The sequence below is a fragment of the Saccopteryx leptura genome, chromosome 2 (assembly GCF_036850995.1).
Source record: "Saccopteryx leptura isolate mSacLep1 chromosome 2, mSacLep1_pri_phased_curated, whole genome shotgun sequence".
Classification (NCBI taxonomy): domain Eukaryota; kingdom Metazoa; phylum Chordata; class Mammalia; order Chiroptera; family Emballonuridae; genus Saccopteryx; species Saccopteryx leptura.
The window spans coordinates 44,325,278-44,343,426 of record NC_089504.1 but is presented as its reverse complement, the minus strand read 5'-3'; the positions used below and the strand labels follow the sequence as shown (position 1 = coordinate 44,343,426).

General features: G+C 43.3%; 1 protein-coding gene across 3 annotated transcripts in view; it reads right to left on the bottom strand.

Moving 5' to 3' along the window:
• FRMD3 (FERM domain containing 3) overlaps positions 1 to 18,149 on the bottom strand; it is a 345,965-nt gene that overhangs the window by 309,422 nt on the left and 18,394 nt on the right. For 2 of the 3 annotated variants that reach the window (XM_066367920.1, XM_066367919.1), the window contains exon 1: positions 4,099 to 4,414. The exons of the other annotated variant lie outside the window; for it this stretch is intronic. In XM_066367920.1, coding sequence (XP_066224017.1) covers positions 4,099 to 4,245 — 147 coding nt within the window. In that variant the 5' untranslated portion in view covers positions 4,246 to 4,414. Of the gene's footprint in view, positions 1 to 4,098; positions 4,415 to 18,149 lie in introns of those variants that run through there. 3 annotated transcript variants of the gene reach the window in all.

Genomic DNA, 18,149 nt, shown 5'->3' with positions numbered 1-18,149 from the left:
GCAGCTAGATCATGGGGATGTGATGCAATCCTGGCCAGTGGGATCTGACGAGAGGACTCACAGGGCCTCTAGAAAAGGTGTTCCTCCATGATTTAAAAAAATTGCATGAGGAAATTTTTTATTTGGTGGGTGTACCAGTGCCTTCCTGACATTCAGAATCACCGCAGCCATCTTATAATCATGATGACTATGGTGACGTAGCTGACAGGGACGACAGCAGAAGGGAAAGACAGAAAGCACCTGGATCCACGCAGAACTGCTGCACAAACTTGAAGCTGCCCTACCTCTGGACTTCTCAATAGGTAAGATAAGTGTCCTTGTAATTTAAGCCACTTCAGCCTGGCTACTGTCTTACTTGCAGCTAAAGGTTCCCTAACTCTCAAGTTTCAAAAGGCAGTGCTACAGAGAAGAAGGAGTTCTGGATTTTGACTCAAATGGGTTCTAATCCACTTACTTGCCATGTAACCCAAGTTGCTTACTCTCTCTGAACTTATTTTCCATATCTATAAGGTTGAATAACACCATAAATAAAGATAATGCAGGATAGTTATGAAAATCACCAGGTGACATCACAACCACTCAGTCAACAGCAATGTTTTACCTAGTATAATTGGCCTTAGGTAATAAATAAACTATAGACTTCTTAAACTGAAGCCATCCATCTAACCCAGCTCCCTTACTTTACAAAAGAAGAAACAACTCCAAATATCAGTGGCTCGCTCAATGTCACATAACTGGTTGGTAACATAACTAAACCAGGCAGCATCTGATTCCAAATCTAATGTTGTCATGCTAGCCTCATGTTGATAGGTAATGAGCTAGATTAAATATCAGGCACTCATTCATTCAGCAAATGTTTAGTGAACACATACTATATGCCTCTACCTACTGGGGACTCCTTAATAAACAACAACAACAAAACGTTCTTACCCTCATGGATTTAACAGCCTCGAAAGGAAAGGACCCAATTTACACCTAAAAAATATCTACTGAGTGACTACTGTGTGCTAAGAACTATGCTAGGATTTCTATTCAAATCCAAATCCAAATTCCTAATAATATCGACCATGCTCACCAGGCTTTGTTAAAGAAAAAATAACGTGAAAAGCATACATTTCATACTTAATAAAAATCATGAGCATTAAAAGCAGGAAGTTCATTGGAAGGAGTTGTGAATAACCATGTCAGCATCTGAAAAAGTGGACAGAATGGAGAAGATGGCTAGGACTCCATTCTACTTGAAGTAGCAAGGCTGAGTGGAAGAGATGAAAACTAAGCGGTGTCCTTCTACAGTCTCCAGATTTCAAGAGTTGGCTCAGTTGGAAAAGCCCAGGAGGGAGCATTCAGTAACCCCTTCCCTTCTTCAAGCCTCCTTCTAGTGCCTTAGATTCTCCTTTGACTCTCGGTCCATTTGGAATTCCTCGTCCACACTACCTACAATAAACAGTCACACACAGTGACGTGATGGGACCCTGTAAAAAGAGACTCCGCATCTCCTACTGAACTATCAGGCTGCTGAGATTGGGCCGTTGTGGTGTTCGTTTGAAAGTTTTCTTTGCCAAAATAGCACCAAAATTATTTAATTTGGGAAAGAAATTTCTAAAAGCTGTTGTTTTTCTTAAAATAAATCCATAACCCACACTTTGTGTGAGTTATGAAAAGGAACATGTGTAACACTATTTAAAAATCCATTCACTTCTTTAATGTTGTGATTCCCTGGAACAGAGAGAAAAGGCAAGGAAGGAAGGAAGAAAAGGTAAATGGCTTCCCCAGGGCAGTTATTGGTGACAAGCATTTTGTTCTCACTCTAAACAAATGGTGTGTGTGTGTGTGTGTGTGTGTCCTTTAACCCAGAAGTACAATTTTAATTCCTGGGTTTGGAATGTTCTAGGAAGGTATACATTCCAAGATTATCAAAAGAAAATCTTTTCATTTGTTTTAACTGGTTAAATGATAATCACCATTTGGGGGCAAAAGGGACAGAAAAAGAAGTGCCACAAAATGGGACATTTGATTTTTTTTTTTAAACAATGCCAAAATCAACATTTTAGACCATAGCATTTTAATCACTTTGACATCAGTTGGGCCATACAAAGTGGAACTTTCCACACTGTTATTAGATTGGCTACAATTTATTGTTTCCCCAGAGCACCAGACAACAAATGCATATCCTTTGAGGACTGCTTATCTATTCTAAGGAAGGTGTAGTCCAGAACCAGAAAAAAACAGTGGTGTCAACTCCAGCAGGACAAAAAAGGGCGGACAGAGGGCTGACAGAGCAAACAAGAGTTCAACAGCCCCGCTCACTGCCACTGGCCCCTTCATTATCTATATGTGCAATATGGATTAGAAGACTTGTACGTCACTTTAGGACGCAAAACAAATGCACAAATGACTCTCTCTGGATCACAAGATAGTACACGCCAAACATTTCTGTCCGATCCTTTGGCAGCAGAAAAACTGCCTCTCCTGCTAACTCTTTTATAAGCAAGTTTAGCTACAGTACTTAGCTCAGAGTGAAATTCAAGATCCTTCAGAAAATTCAGGGGGAGCCAACTTTCCTGGGAGATCCTAGAGCACCACATTCCTGCCTTGAAACTTGACCAGCTGTCAACTTAAAAATTAGTTGCCGCTCCGGGTGTCATAAGCTCCCACCAGGAAAAAAAAAATGGGAAAGACCTTTCATTCATTCATTTGTTCATTCTTGGCTAACACAGCCCAGGAAGGGATTCCTGCCGCTGGGAGATGCTGCCCCCATTCACCTCTCAGCAGAACTGCGCAGGGTGTCCTGTATCTCGAAGCTCAGTCCTGGAGCTTCATTCACGATGGGTAGGTGAAAAGACAAAATCCCTGACAGATTTAATTTTTAATTGATTGATTTCAGAGAAAGAGAGAGGAAGGGAGAGCAAGAAACATGAATTTGTTGTTCCATTTGTTTCATTCATTGCTTGCTTCCTGTATGTGCCCTAACCAGAGATTGAACCCACAACTTTGGTGTATCAGGACAATGCTCTACCAACTGAGCTACCTGGCCAGGGTCCCAGGGTAAATTATCTAAAATTCAGAAGCAAATAGTGCTGAGCCCTAACTTTCCAAATTGTGGGCTCCGAGTGGAGTGGGCAGTGGGAGAGGGCACATACCTGCCTATATTTACATGCAACTGACAGTACACACACACACACACACACACACACACACACACACACACACACACTTGCAGCTCATAATAGCTCTCCTGAAAGCCCAAAGGCACTTACTAACCCAGGATGGGGCTGCCAGCAAAGCTGCCTTGGCCAAAACAAATACTGCCTTCTCCAATTTGGACAAGAGTAAATGTCCACCAATACTCCAAGAGGCTGTGCCCCCACCCCAGAATCCAGGTCCTGCTAGGGTTCCTGAGCTCTGAACTCAGTTCAGTACAACTCTGCCGGCCTCGTAGCCCTTTTCCTTTCTCTCAAACACTCAGATTTCACACGATTCCTTTCGGGTCATATTCCACCCAGCTCACTATCCCTCAAGGCTGGAGCCCAGGGCTGCCCGGCCTCTCTCCCGAGAGAAACTTCGCAGTCTCCCCTCCATCTCTCCCCATATGCCCGCCCCAATGCCATAGAGAGGTAAACGCCATGGGCAGGGGGCTGGCAGGAAGTCTGTCTGTTGAGTCTGATAGCGCCCTGGAGCCAGAAAGAAAAATGAGTGAACCCGGGCTGGTGTATGCTTCCCCACGTGGAGGAAAAGAGGAAGAGTGAGCAACCTGAAGGTGTCCCTCCCGGTTCTCGGAACTCCCAATTTCTGGTAGGATAGGGAACAGAGGGGTTAGAGTCCCCCAAGAGGCAGTTCCCCAGCCTGGGCGCAGCCAGACGTGCGTAAAGCGTGCATGCCAGAAGGGTTTGGGCGCAAATAACGTTCTCCTGGCGCCTGCCTGGGACCATGCCCCTATCTCTGGGTAAGGTTCCCAGCCTCATAAGGCGGAAGAGACGAAATCTGGCTTTCTAGCAAGGCCCTAGGGTGAGTTTCTCACCCCCTGATGGCGCACGCCCACCCGCAGAGCCCCCACCCTGTGCCAAGCATTCCGCTTCCCTCGCCCCACGCCTTCCGCACCTGGATGTGGCAGGAGATCTCTGAGTCGTCTAGCAGCCGGATGGTGCATTTCATCTCCTGGCTGAGCGATTTGATGCTGGAGCTCCGAAAGTGGATCATTTTCATGGTCCTCCTGCCTCTCGGCACACAGTGGCAGGAGGCGAACATGCACCACGGTCCGGGAGAGCGAGCGGCGGCAAGGCCAGCTGGGCGCTTGCCCTCACGGACACACACACTTGCACACGCACCGTCCTGGACACCTGGATGCGACTCAGCCCCGGGACAGCAGTGGTGACGGGCGCCTGCACCTACACTTGCCCGGCTGCCAGAGCGCAGCGGGCGGGCGGGTCCCTCCCTCCCTCCTCCTGCTCGGCTCTTCGCTCCTCCTCCCCACCCCTCGCGTGCCTCCGCCTCACCCGCTCCTTTCCCCGCCTCCCCCCAATGCTTGCTCCAGTGTATCCCTATCCTTGAACTAGAGAGCCGAGGGTGCCCCCAGCCCATGACCCCCAGCAGGCGTGTGAGGCACTCACTCCGGAGCCTGAGCCGCTGGAGAAGGCAGAGAGACTGCTGGTACTGGGGGCCTGGGCGCCTGGCAGTGGCCTGCTCCCACTGCCGCTGCGTCAGGCTGGGCCCCGCCACCTCCTCCTGCTCCCGCCGCGATCTCTCGAGCACTTGCCGGGGTCCCCCCACGCCCGACAACGCCTGGCTCTGCTCGGCCCCAGACACCTGGCTGTGGAGAAGGCATCGAGGGCGACCCTGACCTCGCCTGCAGGGAGGATTCCACCAGGGGAGAGGACTGTTGGACCAAGGGACGAGAGGATTGTGAATCCCTGAGAGTGACATGAAGCGACAGGGAATATGGCTAACAATTACAATCTCTAGTACTCATGAGGATATTTTTAAGTCTTTATTTTATTTAATATTAACTGCATTCAATCTCCTTCTGTAAGAAATTCAGAGCCTTCCTTAGGGAATATCTCATTGATATCCCCCAACATTTCAGTATGATCTTTGATAGCAGTATCTTAGACCTAAGCAAGGTGGTCCCTATTCTGCCCCTCCCCCTTTAGGGACCATCCATCTGCTCCCCAGCTGCCTAGGAATGGAGACGTGCCCCACCCCTTTTTAGACCAATCTCTGAGTACTGGGGACCCTACCAGGGAATTCCCTACCAGCCTCCAGGTTGTTGGGGATTTCCTGCCCCTCTTCCTGGGCTGAACAGGTCGTTATTGAGGAGTTAGAGGAAGGACTTGTTGCTCAGCTGTCAGCTCCTGCTACAGCTACACGGAACCCCTCATCCAAAGGCTCGCCCTGTCCTGGGGCTGGAGAAGGCGTGGCCCAGCCCTTTCACCCAACCTGATGGCCAGATGTGCTCTAGGCCAGCCTGGAGGGTGGCCGAGGTTTGGTGGGGCTGCATTGCAATTGGACTTCTCTCTGCCTACTCCTGCTTCCTCTGTGTTGGTCAATAATAAACACCCTTCAGAAATACAAATGGCCAACAGATATATGAAAAGATGCTCATCTTCTTTAGCTATTAGAGAAATGCAAATCAAAACGGCAATGAGATACCACCTCACACCTGTTCGATTAGCTGTTATTAGCAAGTCAGGTAACAGCAAATGTTGGAGAGGCTGTGGAGAAAAAGGAACCCTCATACACTGTTGGTGGGAATGTAAAGTAGTACAACCATTATGGAAGAAAGTATGGTGGTTCCTCAAAAAACTGAAAATAGAACTACCTTATGACCCAGCAATCCCTCTACTGGGTATATATCCCAAAAACTCAGAAACATTGATACGTAAAGACACATGCAGCCCCATGTTTATTGCAGCATTGTTCACAGTGGCCAGGACATGGAAACAACCAAAAAGCCCATCAATAGATGACTGGATAAAGAAGATGTGGCACATATACACTATGGAATACTACTCAGCCATAAGAAATGATGACATCGGAACATTTACAGCAAAATGGTGGGATCTTGATAACATGATACGAAGCGAAATAAGTAAATCAGAAAAAAACAGGAACTGTATTATTCCATACGTAGGTGGGACATAATAGTGAAACTAAGAGACATTTATAAGAGTGTGGTGGTTACGGGGGGGAGGGGGGAATGGGAGAGGGATAGGGGGTGGGGAGGGGCACAAAGAAAACAAGATGGAAGGTGACAGAGGACAATCTGACTTTGGGTGGTGGGTATGCAACATAATTGAACGACAAGATAACCTGGACTTGTTATCTTTGAATATATGTATCCTGATTTATTGATGTCACCCCATTAAAAAAATAAAATTATATAAAAATAAAAAATAAAAAAAATAAAAATAAATAAACACCCTTCAGGCCAAACTCAGTCTCAATATCTGCTTCTGGAGAATCCAAACTGTGACAATTTGTCAAGACCAAAGTATAGAGTATATTTTATTTAACAGTTGATAGATTGTTCCTTTCAAATAAATAAGAATATGTGGACATCCATGTGTACTCTTACACTGGGTCCGTGAATATCATGGTTCCTAACAGGGGGGGTCAGTATGGAGGGTCTGGGAAGGTGTGGACTTGATCCTTCTTTTTTATTTTATTTTTTTAATTCAGTGAGATGAGGGGAGGCAGAGACAAACCAGGATCCACCTCGCAAGCCCACTAGGGGATGATGCTCTGCGCATCTGGGGTGTTGCTCCGTTGCTCAGCAACTGAGCTCTTTTTAGCCCCCCAGGTAGAGGCCATGGAGCCATCCTCAGCACCTGGGGTCAATTCGCTCCAATTGAGCCATGGCTGAGAGAGGAGAAGAGAGAAAGAGAAGCAAGAGGGGGAGGGATGGAGGATTAGATGGGCGCCTCTCCTGTGTGCCCTGACTGGGAATCGAACCTGTGACATCCACATGCCGGGCCGAGGCTCTACCACTGAACCAACCAGCCAGGGCCGGACTTGATTCTTAACCCAGTACTGGCTAACCCTGGGGATCCTGGGAAAGTCTTTTCACTTCTTTTCTTAAACTTCAAAGACAAGCACATACATGTTTGTTTTGCCCATCTCACAGGTGACTGAGAAGCTAGGATTAGATAACATCAATGGAGGAGGCCAGATTACACTGCATAATCTGTAAATCCCCATATGCACAGATGAGGGAGCAGTGGTGCAACTGTCCCACTCCAATCTGAAAACTGAAACTGTAGTTGAATCACCTCTCCCAAGCCAAAGAGCAGATCTCAGATAGCCTAGAGATCAAAGAAAAGTCAACACCCAGCACAGTCCAAGCTTTTCTTTTAGGGCTAAGCTACTTGTCTATCAAGATACAAAATAAATATCTAGAAATCAATTGCATTTTTATACACTAATAAGGAGCTATCAGAAAGAGAAATTAAGAAAACAATCCCATTCTCAATTACATCAAAAAGAATAAAACACCTATGAATAAATTTAACCAAGGATGTAAAAGACTTGTATTCAGAAAATTATAAGACACTGAAGAAAGACATTGAAGAAGATACAAATAATTGGGAGCATATACAATGTTCATGGATAGGAAGAATTAACATCATTATAATATTTATACTAACCAAAGCAATCTATAGATTCAACACAATTCCTATCAAAATACTAATGGTGTATTTCACAGAACTAGAATATTCCAAAAATTTATATGGAACCACAAAAAACCCCGATAACATTCCTGAAAAAGAAGAACAAAACTAGAGGAATCACTCTACTTGATATCAAAGTACAGGGCCATAGAATTTTAAAAAGCATACTGGTGCCTAACCAGGTGGTGACGCAGCAAATAGAGCATTGGACTGGGACACAGAGGACCCAGGTTCAAAACCCTGAGGTTGCTGGCTTGATTGCGAGCTCACCAGCTTGAGCATGCGGTCGCTGGCTTGAGCATGGGATCATAGACCTGACCACTTGGTTGCTGGTTTGAGCCCAAGGTCACTGGCTTGAGCAAGGGGTCACTGGCTGGGCTGGAGCCCCTGATCAGGGCACATATGAGAAAGCAATCAATGAACAACTAAGGAGACTAAGGAGCTACAGTGAAGAATTGATCCTTCTCATCTCTCTCCCTTCCTATCTATCTATCCCATCTGACCCTCTCTTTGTAAAAAATAATATTAATAAAATAAAATAAATAAAAAGCATACTGGCATGAAAGCAGATATACATATCAATGGAACAGATTACAGAGCCCAGAAATAAACCCATGCCTTTCTAGTCAGTTAATATTTGACAAAGGAGGCAAAAATATACAATGGGGTAGTCTAATAAATGGTGCTGGGGCCTGACCAGTGGTTAACAGTGGATAAAGTATAAACCTAGAACACTGAGGTCCCAGATTCAAAACCTGAAAGTCACCGGCTTGAGAGCAGGCTCACCAGCTTGAGCGTGAGGTCACTACCTTGAGTGCAGAATTATCAACTGGCTTGAACCCAAAGGTCACTGGCTTGATGACCAAGGCTGCTGGCTTGAGCTCAAGGTCACAGGTTTGAGCAAGGGATTCCTGGATCAGCTAAAGTACCCCAGGTCAAGGCCTATATGAGAAGCAATCAATGAACAACTAAAGTGCCATAACTATAAGTTGATCCTTCTCTCTCCTTTCCTGTCTCTGTATCTCTGTCTCTTTCTCGCTTTCTCTCATTTAATTAATTAATTTAATAAATAGTATTAGGAAAATTGGACAGATATATGCAAAAAAAGAAATGAAACTAGACCACTTTATTACACAATATATAATAATAAACTCAAAATAGAATAAAGACTTAAATATTATACATGAAACGATAAAAATCCTAGAAGAAAACAGGCAGTAAAACCTCAAGACATTTCTCTTAGCATTATTTTTTATGATTTATCTTCTCAGGCAAGGGAAACAAAAGAAAAATAAACAAATAGGACTACATCAAACTTAAGTTTTTGCACCACAAAGGAAACTATCAACAAAATGAAAAGACAACCCAACGGATGAGAGGACATATTTGTCAATGATACATCTGATAAGGGGTTAATATCCAAAACTTATAAAGAATTTATAAAACTCAACACCAAAAAAAAATCCAATTTAAAAAATGGGCAAAGGACTTAAATAAACACTTCTCCTCCAATGAAGACATACAGATGACCAATAGATATATGAAAAGATGCTCAACATCACTAATCATCAGAGAAATACAAAATAAAATCACAATGAGATATCACCTCCCACCTGTCAGAATGGCTTCATCAATAAATCAACGGACACCAAGTGTTAGTGAGGATGTGGAGGAAAGGGAACCGTCGTGCACTGTTGGTGGGAATGCAGACTGGTGCAGCCACTGTGGAAAGCAGTATACAGTTACCTCAAAAAATCAAAGATGGAACTGCCCTTGACCCAGCAATTCCACTTCTAGGAATTTATCTGAAGAAACACAAAACACTAATGTGAAAGATCATCTGCACCTCTATGTTCATTGCAGTGTTATTTACAATAGCCAAGATCTGGAAACAGCCCAAGTGCCCATCAGTAGATGAGTAGATAAAAAAATTTGTGGTGGCCCTGGCCGGTTGGCTCAGCGGTAGAGCGTCGGCCTGGCATGCGGGGGACCCGGGTTCGATTCCCGGCCAGGGCATATAGGAGAGGCACCCATTTGCTTCTCTACCCACTCCCTCCTTCCTCTCTGTCTCTCTCTTCCCCTCCCGCAGCCAAGGCTCCATTGGAGCAAGGATGGCCCGGGCGCTGGGGATGGCTCCTTGGCCTCTGCCCCAGGCGCTAGAGTGGCTCTGGTCGCGGCAGAGCGACGCCCCGAAGGGGCAGAGCATCGCCCCCTGGTGGGCAGAGCGTCGCCCCCTGGTAGGCGCGCCGGGTGGATCCCGGTCGGGTGCATGCGGGAGTCTGTCTGACTGTCTCTCCCCATTTCCAGCTTCAGAAAAATACCAAAAAAAAAAAAAAATCTGTGGCATATTTACACAATGGAAAACTACTCAGCCATAAAACAAAAAGAAAGAAAACTTACCTTTTGTGACAGTATGGATAGACCCAGATAGCATCATGCTAAGTGAAATAAGCCAGTCAGAGAAAAACATGCATCATATGATTTCACTCATATGCAGAATCTAATGAACAAAATGAACTAACAAAACAGAGGCAGGCTCATAGAGAGCAGGCTGACAGCGGTCAGGGGAGCGGGAGCAGAGGGCTGAGTGAGGGGGCTGGAGGGATTGAACAGGAAAGGACGAAAAATGAGAAACTCATGGACATGGACTACAGTATGGTGACTGCTGGGGTGGGGAGGGGGAGTTGAAGGAGGAAAGAGGGAATAAAAGGTGATGGAAGGAGACTTGACGTGGGGTGAGGGTGAATACACAATTCAGTGTAAAAAAGATGTGTTGCAGAACTATGTACCTGAAACCTGTATAATTTTGTTAATCAGTGTCACCCTAATAAATTCCATTTTATTTTTTTATTTTTTTCTGAAGCTGGAAACGGGGAGAGACAGTGAGACAGACTCCCGCATGCGCCCGACCGGGATCCACCGGCACGCCCACCAGGGGCGACGCTCTGCCCACCAGGGGGCGATGCTCTGCCCCTCCGGGGCGTCGCTCTGCCGCGACCAGAGCCACTCTAGCGCCTGGGGCAGAGGCCAAGGAGCCATCCCCAGTGCCCGGGCCATCTTTGCTCCAATGGAGCCTTGGCTGCGGGAGGGGAAGAGGGATACAGAGAGGAAGGAGGGGGGGGTGGAGAAGCAAATGGGCGCTTCTCCTATGTGCCCTGGCTGGGAATTGAACCCGGGTCCCCCGCACGCCAGGCCGACGCTCTACTGCTGAGCCAACCAGCCAGGGCCATAAATTCCATTTTAAAAAAGGCTAACTACTTGTCCATCTTTATTATAGTGACTTTTGACTCCAAAAGAGTCATGCTCAATCTCCCAAAATTGCTCTCAAATGTTAAGTAGGCAGAATAAGACCAACAAGGCCAGTAGGGAAAAAAAACAAGATCACCTCTAGTGAGGCAATGAGGAAAAACTAGGACTGGTTACAGGCCTGGTTTGGAATGAAGGCTGAGATCCAGCTAATATAACGACTCAGGCTTAGGAACCCTTGACATGTGAAAAAGAAAAAAACACAACGAGATAAATTACCACATACTGTCACCTGGATTAAAGTACCCATTGAAGACAAGGTTTTGGGAAACCAAGGGGGGCCAGGGTCAAAATATATACATGAAGAGCAAGAGGAGCTTAAAGAATGAACTCAAGAGAGGAGTTTAGAACTGGACCACATAAAAGGAAGGAATGACACACTCCGAGTCCTAAATTCTCAGCTCAGTTCTCAGATCAAGATTTAAAAATCTGTATTTCTGAGCCCTGGCCGGTTGGCTCAGTGGTAGAGCGTCCGCCTGGCGTGCAGAAGTCCCTGGTTCGATTCCCGGCCAGGGCACATAGGAGAAGCGCCCATTTGCTTCTCCACCCCCCCCCCCTTCCTCTCTGTCTCTCTCTTCCCCTCCCGCAGCTGAGGCTCCATTGGAGCAAAAGATGGCCCAGACGCTGGGGATGGCTCCTTGGCCTCTGCCCCAGGCGCTAGAGTGGCTCTGGTCGCGACAGAGCGAAGCCCTGATGGGCAGAGATTCGCCCCCTGGTGGGCGTGCCGGGTGAATCCCGGTCAGGCGCATGCGGGAGTCTATCTGACTGCCTCTCCGTTTCCAGCTTCAGAAAAATACAAAAAAATAAAAATTTTAAAAATAAATAAATAAATAAATCTGTATTTCTTACCATATGATTTCACTTACATGTGAAATCTAAAAGACAAAATAGATGAACATACCAAATAGAAACAAACTCATAAATACAAAGAACAAACTGATGGTTACCAGATGGGAAGGGCGATAAGGGACTGGGTGAAAAGGTAAAGAAATTAAGAAGTACAAATTGGCAGTTACAAAATAGTCACAGGGATGTAAAGTACAGCTTAGGTAAAATAGCCAATAATACTGTAATTAGGTATGGTGTCAGATGGGTTTTAGAATTATCTGGAGGACTACCTTGTAAGTTATATAAATGTCTAACCACTATGGTGTACACCTGAAACTAACATAATATTGAATGTTAACTGTCATAGAAATTGTTTTAATTTTTACATTTAGAAAATCTGTATGCTTTCTACAACAGAGCTAAAATAATTTTTTTATTAATTGAACCACAAGGTAAAATAACTGAAAGCCAAACTCAAAATTTTGTCAACATGTTGCCAAATACAAAGTCAATTGAGTTATTTGCTTCGCCAGATTTCATGTGTGAGAACTATAATCAGGAAAGAGTAGGAATTTGGGGATAAAAGTGGGACCATAGAATAGGATTTGGATAATTCCTAGTCACTCAAGCCTCCAGACAGAGGCGTATTAAGGTCGGTTGAGGTCCCAGGTACAGAAGAAAATATTGGGCCCCTTACATTAGAAAAAAGTGTCAAGTTGGGATTTTGCAAGGCCCTTCAGAAGTCAGGACCCAGGGGGCACGCCCGGTGCGCCTGCCATTAAATCCATCTCTGCCCCCAGACCTCTTTTGGAAGAAGCAAAGCCTGTTCATCATATCATGAGAATGATTCTGCCTTGATTGAAGACTTTATTCTGACCTCACCTGAAGCAGTTACCACAGAAAGGAAGCCAATCTCTTCCCCAACCTTCATTCACCACCTCAGACTATTCTTTTAACTTATAATACTTTAATCTGATCCAGGTACACCCTGGCCAATTACAGTCAACCCCAGAAGGAGAAAGAATTACTAGTTGTTCATTTAAATTAGAAAGTATATGTGAATAAACTTAATTTGTCAATGTGAGTGTACTTTCCAGTGTCTCGGGTTTTAATGTACTATCTAAATTAATTGACCGGCTTCTAGATTCAGCTAAATAAAAATGAGGAGGAAATCCCCTGATATTTGTAAAGGAATGAATCCAAAAAATCAAAGAGAAAGAGTACTGAAGTAGATCTTCACATGTAGCCAGCTCACCTCTCTTGTAAACGTCTCTCCTGAAGGTCTCCATCAAGTCTTTCAGAGAACCACTGATGAGGGGACACCACCATCTTTGTAAAGTACCGGTGGCTGTTCCTGGCGACCAAGGGTGCCGTGATAGATATTGCAATTGAAGGGAGCTTCCTGACTTAAATGAGGATGATGGGAGCCTGGATTAGCAGAGGACAAATAGTGGTACTTCACCTTCAGTGCCAAGGAGGGCGTGAGCAGTGGGCCTAAGTAAACTTCAGAGTGACGCAAACCACGGGGAATCTGCTAATCCTATTGGATCTGTAAGATGACAAAATTTCTAGGTCTGGTAAACAAAATCCTGACTAAAACTCTCCTACAAAAATTCCCAAGTCAAAAAAGAAAAAAAAAATACCAAATCAGAACCTGTCCCTACAAAAAACCAGAAACATTTGAGTAAAGGAAAGATGGGTCCACCTGAAGAGTGAGAACATGGGCCATAACAGCAAAGAACTGACGAGGTCCAGTTCTTAATAAAAACGTGGCAGTTAAAGAGATTATAATGTCTGTGTGTCTCATGGTCAGTGGCAGTAGCTGCTGCTCCTTATCAAAAAACTTCCCAATCCATGGGTCATAGCACTTTGGTGAGCCACAAATGGAAATCAGATGGCCTGACCACAAAAGATTGATGGTTGTAAACACTGTACTTTGACTTAAATTTTTGAACATTTTTAAAGCCATTAAAATTGATAACTAAAAAAAGAAATAGGTGGCCCTGGCCAGGTAGCTCTGTTGATTCAAGTGTTCTCCCAATATGCCAAGATTCAATCCCTGGTCAGGGCACATATGAGAGTCAACCAATGAATGCATAAATAAGTGGAACAACAAATCAATGTTTCTCTTTCTTTATTTCTCTCTCTCTCAAATTAATTTTAAAAATTATTTTAAAGAAAAATATACATAAGTCTAACAAAATATGTACATGATTTATATGAGAGAAATTACAAAACTCTAATTAAAGAAATCAAAGAACTAAATAAATGGAGAGATCCATTTTTGGATGGGAGGACTAGACACGTTAGAATTCAGTTCTTCTCAACTTGATCAATGCAATTCAAATCATAATTCCAGCAACTTATTTCATGGATATCAACAAATTTTTTCTAAAGTTTGTATGGGAAGGCAAAAGGTCCAAAATAGCCAACATAATACTGAAGCTAAACAAGATAGAGAGGACTACTGTCACTTGACTTCAAAACTAAATGTAAAGCTACAATGATTAAAGACAATAAGGTATTGGAAAAAGAAGAGACAAATAAATCAATGGAAAAGAATAGCCCCAAAATAGACCCATATGCATATAGTCAACTGATCTTTGACAAAGAAGCAAAGTCAATCCAGTGGAGAAATTCAACTACCCTTTTTTGTGCTGGAACAACTAGACATCCACATGCAAAAAAAATTGAATCTACACACAGACCTTATATGGTTTACAAAAAGAAACACTAAATGATTGCAGACAACAATGTAAAATGCAAACTATAAAACTTCTAAAAGATAATACAGGAGAAAATCTAGGTAGTCTTAAGTTTGCTAATGAGTTTTTAAATATAACACCAAAAGCACAATAAGTTGGGTTCCATTCAATTTAAAATTTCCTACTCTGTGAAAGACACTTAAAAGAATAAGAAGACAAGACATAGACTGGAAGAAAATATTTGCAGAATATTTTCAGACAAAGGACTTGTAGTCAAAATTTAGGGGAAAAAACTCAAGGTAACAAAACAAATAATTCAATCTAAAATTAGGCAAAAGATCTGAACAGACACTTCAGCAAAAGAAGATACACAGATGGCAAATAACCATATGAAAAGATTCTCAACTCATGTATCATTAGGGAATTTCAAAATTAACTGTGTTGAGATCCTGCTGCACACCTATTAGATAGCTAAAATGCAAAACACTGACAACACCAAATGCTAGTAAGGAGGTGGAACAACAGGAACTCTCATTCATTGCTAGTGGGAATGTAAAATGGTAGAGCCACTTTGGAAGACAGTTTGGTAATGTCTTACAAAGCTAAACATAGGCTTAGCATACACTCCAGCAACTGCACTTATAGATATTAACCCAAATGAGTTGATAACTATGTCTTCCCAAAAATCTGCACACAAATGTTTATACCAGCTTTAGTCATAATTGCCAAAAGTTGAAAACCTCCAAGATGTCCCTCAATAAGTGAATGGGTAAACTAACTGTGAACAATAGAATATTGTCCGGCAATAAAAACAAATGAGCTATCAAGCCATGAAAAGACATGAAGGGTCCTTAAATGCATAGTGCTAAATGAAAGAAGCCAATGTATTCCAACTATACTACAACTATTCCAATTGCGCAATTCCAACTAGATGACATCTATCTGGAAAAGGCAAAGATAATCAGAGGGGAAACTGGGGTCCAAAAGGGAAGGGAGAATATGTAGAAACTCTCCATACTTTTGGCCTAACTTTCTGTACATCTAAAAATGCTTTTAAAAAAATAGGAGTATGGCCCTGGCCGGTTGGCTCAGTGGTAGAGCGTCGGCCTGGCGTGTAGAAGTCCCTGGTTCGATTCCCGGCCAGGGCACACAGGAGAAGTGCCCATTTGCTTCTCCACCCCTCCCCCTCTCCTTCCTCTCTGTCTCTCTCTTCCCTTCCCGCAGCCAAGGCTCCATTGGAGCAAAGATGGCCTGGGCGCTGGGGATAGCTCCTTGGCCTCTGCCCCAGGCGCTAGAGTGGCTCTGGTCGTGGCAGAGCGACGCCCCGGAGGGGCAGAGCGTCGCCCCCTGGTGGGCGTGCCGGGTGGATCCCGGTCGGGCGCATGCGGGAGTCTGTCTGACTGTCTCTCCCGGTTTCTAGCTTCAGAAAAATACAAAAAAAAATTAAATTAAATTAAATTTTAAAAAAAATAGGAGTATTTAAAAATTCATCAACCTCCATCAAGAGAGGACACAGGGAAAAGGCACTGATCTTCACACCACAAAGAGAGTGCTCACCCAAAACCAAATTAGCTAGCACCTGATCTTGGATTCTCAGACTCCAGAATCATGAGAAAATAAATTTCTTTTGTTTAAGCCAATAAAAAATGATAATTGAAAATATTTTGGACACTATTTATATGGCTCACTCTATGAAATTCCAGCATCCATTCAATATTATTTTGGGGCATATAACTCCATGTACGACTGACTTGTTGCCAGAGAGCACTCAACAATGCAAACAGCACACAGTGTCTGCCCATGCCTTTGATTGAACTGTAGCAATTCATGCGACAGTTCATTTAACTGTAATTCGGTTTTTGTCAGTGAGATGTTTTTTCTTACAAATGAATTTTAAATATTTAGTTTTCTTTTTAAAGTAATTTTTACAATTTTTCACAATTCACAATATTTTTCTACTAATGCAAAAATACATTTGGTTGTTCATTGTTGCTATTGTTTGCTATTCAATTACTAATTTTTATTCTTTTCATTTTGTTTTTTATTTTTTATTTGCCTTTGAAAGTTTTCAATTTGCCAAATTCAGGTTATTGCTGGAATTTTTTTATATTTCTAGGAAAAAAATAAATATAGTAATTTAATTAAGTTTACTTTTTTTTTTTTTTTTTTTTTTTTGTATTTTTCTGAAGTTGGAAACAGGGAGGCAGTCAGACAGACTCCCGCATGAGCCCGACAAGGATCCACCCATCATGCCCACCAGGGGGCGATGCTCCACCCATCTGGGGCATTGCTCTGCTGCAACCAGAGCCATTCTAGCACCTGAGGCAGAGGCCATGAAGCCATCCTCAGCGCCCTGGGCCAACTTTGCTCCAATGGGGCCTTGGCTGCGGGAGGAAAAGAGAGAGACAGAGAGGAAGGAGAGGGGGAGGGATGGAGAAGCAGATGGGCGCTTCTCCTGTGTGCCCTGGCCAGGAATCAAACCCAGGACTCCTGCACGCCAGGTCGACGCTCTACCACTGAGCCAACCGGCCAGGGCTAATTAAGTTTACTTATTAAATGTACCTTTACAATTTCAGAAAATTGATTTTTAATATATTTAATAATATATGAGGGTAGTACTATTTACCTTTTATATACTTATATTGGAATTTTTATTTTATTAAGTGAAAACTCCAAGTTTCAAATTTTCACTTTGTTTACTGCATACTTCATTTCTTTGAATTTTTTATTTGTTTAATTTCTCATTGCTGTAAAATACACATAGCATAAAAATATCATCTTGGACTTTTTTTTTAGCAAGAGAGAGACAGTAAGAAAGAGAGAGTTGGAGAGAGGGACAAATAGGGACAGGAAGGGAGAGAGATGAGAAGCATCAATTCTTTGTTATGGCACCTTAGTTGTTCATTGATTGCTTTCTCATATGTGCCTTGACCAAGGGGCTACAGCCGAGCCATTGACCTTGGGCTTCAAGCCAGTGACCTTTGGGCTCAAGCCAGCAACCATGAAGTTATATATATAATCCCACACTTAAGTCAGTGACTCCACGCTCAAGCTGGTTAACCTGCACTCAAGCCGGTGACCTCAGGGTTTTAAACCTGGGTTCTCTGTGTCCTAGGCCCATATTCCATCCACTGCACCACTGCCTGGTAAGGTGAATATCTTAAACATTTTTAAGAATCATTTTTAAGAACAGTTCAGTGGTATTAAACACATTCATAATGTTGTGCAAACATTACCACCATTGATCTCCAGAACTCTTTTTATCATATAAAACTGAAAGTGTGTACACATTGAACATAACTTCTCACTCCCTTCTCCCCACAGCCCCAGCAACCACCATTCTACTTTCTTTATCTATGATTCTGACCAGTCAATGAACCTCATATAAGTGGCATAATACAGCATTTGTCTTTTTATGACTGGCTTATTTCACTTAGCATAATGTCTTCAAGGGACATTCATGTTCTAGCATATTGCAGAATTTCCTTCCTCTCTAAGGCCAAATAATATTCCATTGTTTGTATACTACATTTTGCTTATTCATTCAGTCATTGAAGCACATTTGAATTGCTTCCATGTTTTAGCTATTGTGGATAATACTGATATGGGCATGGGTGTACAAATATTTCTTCGAGATGCTGCTCTC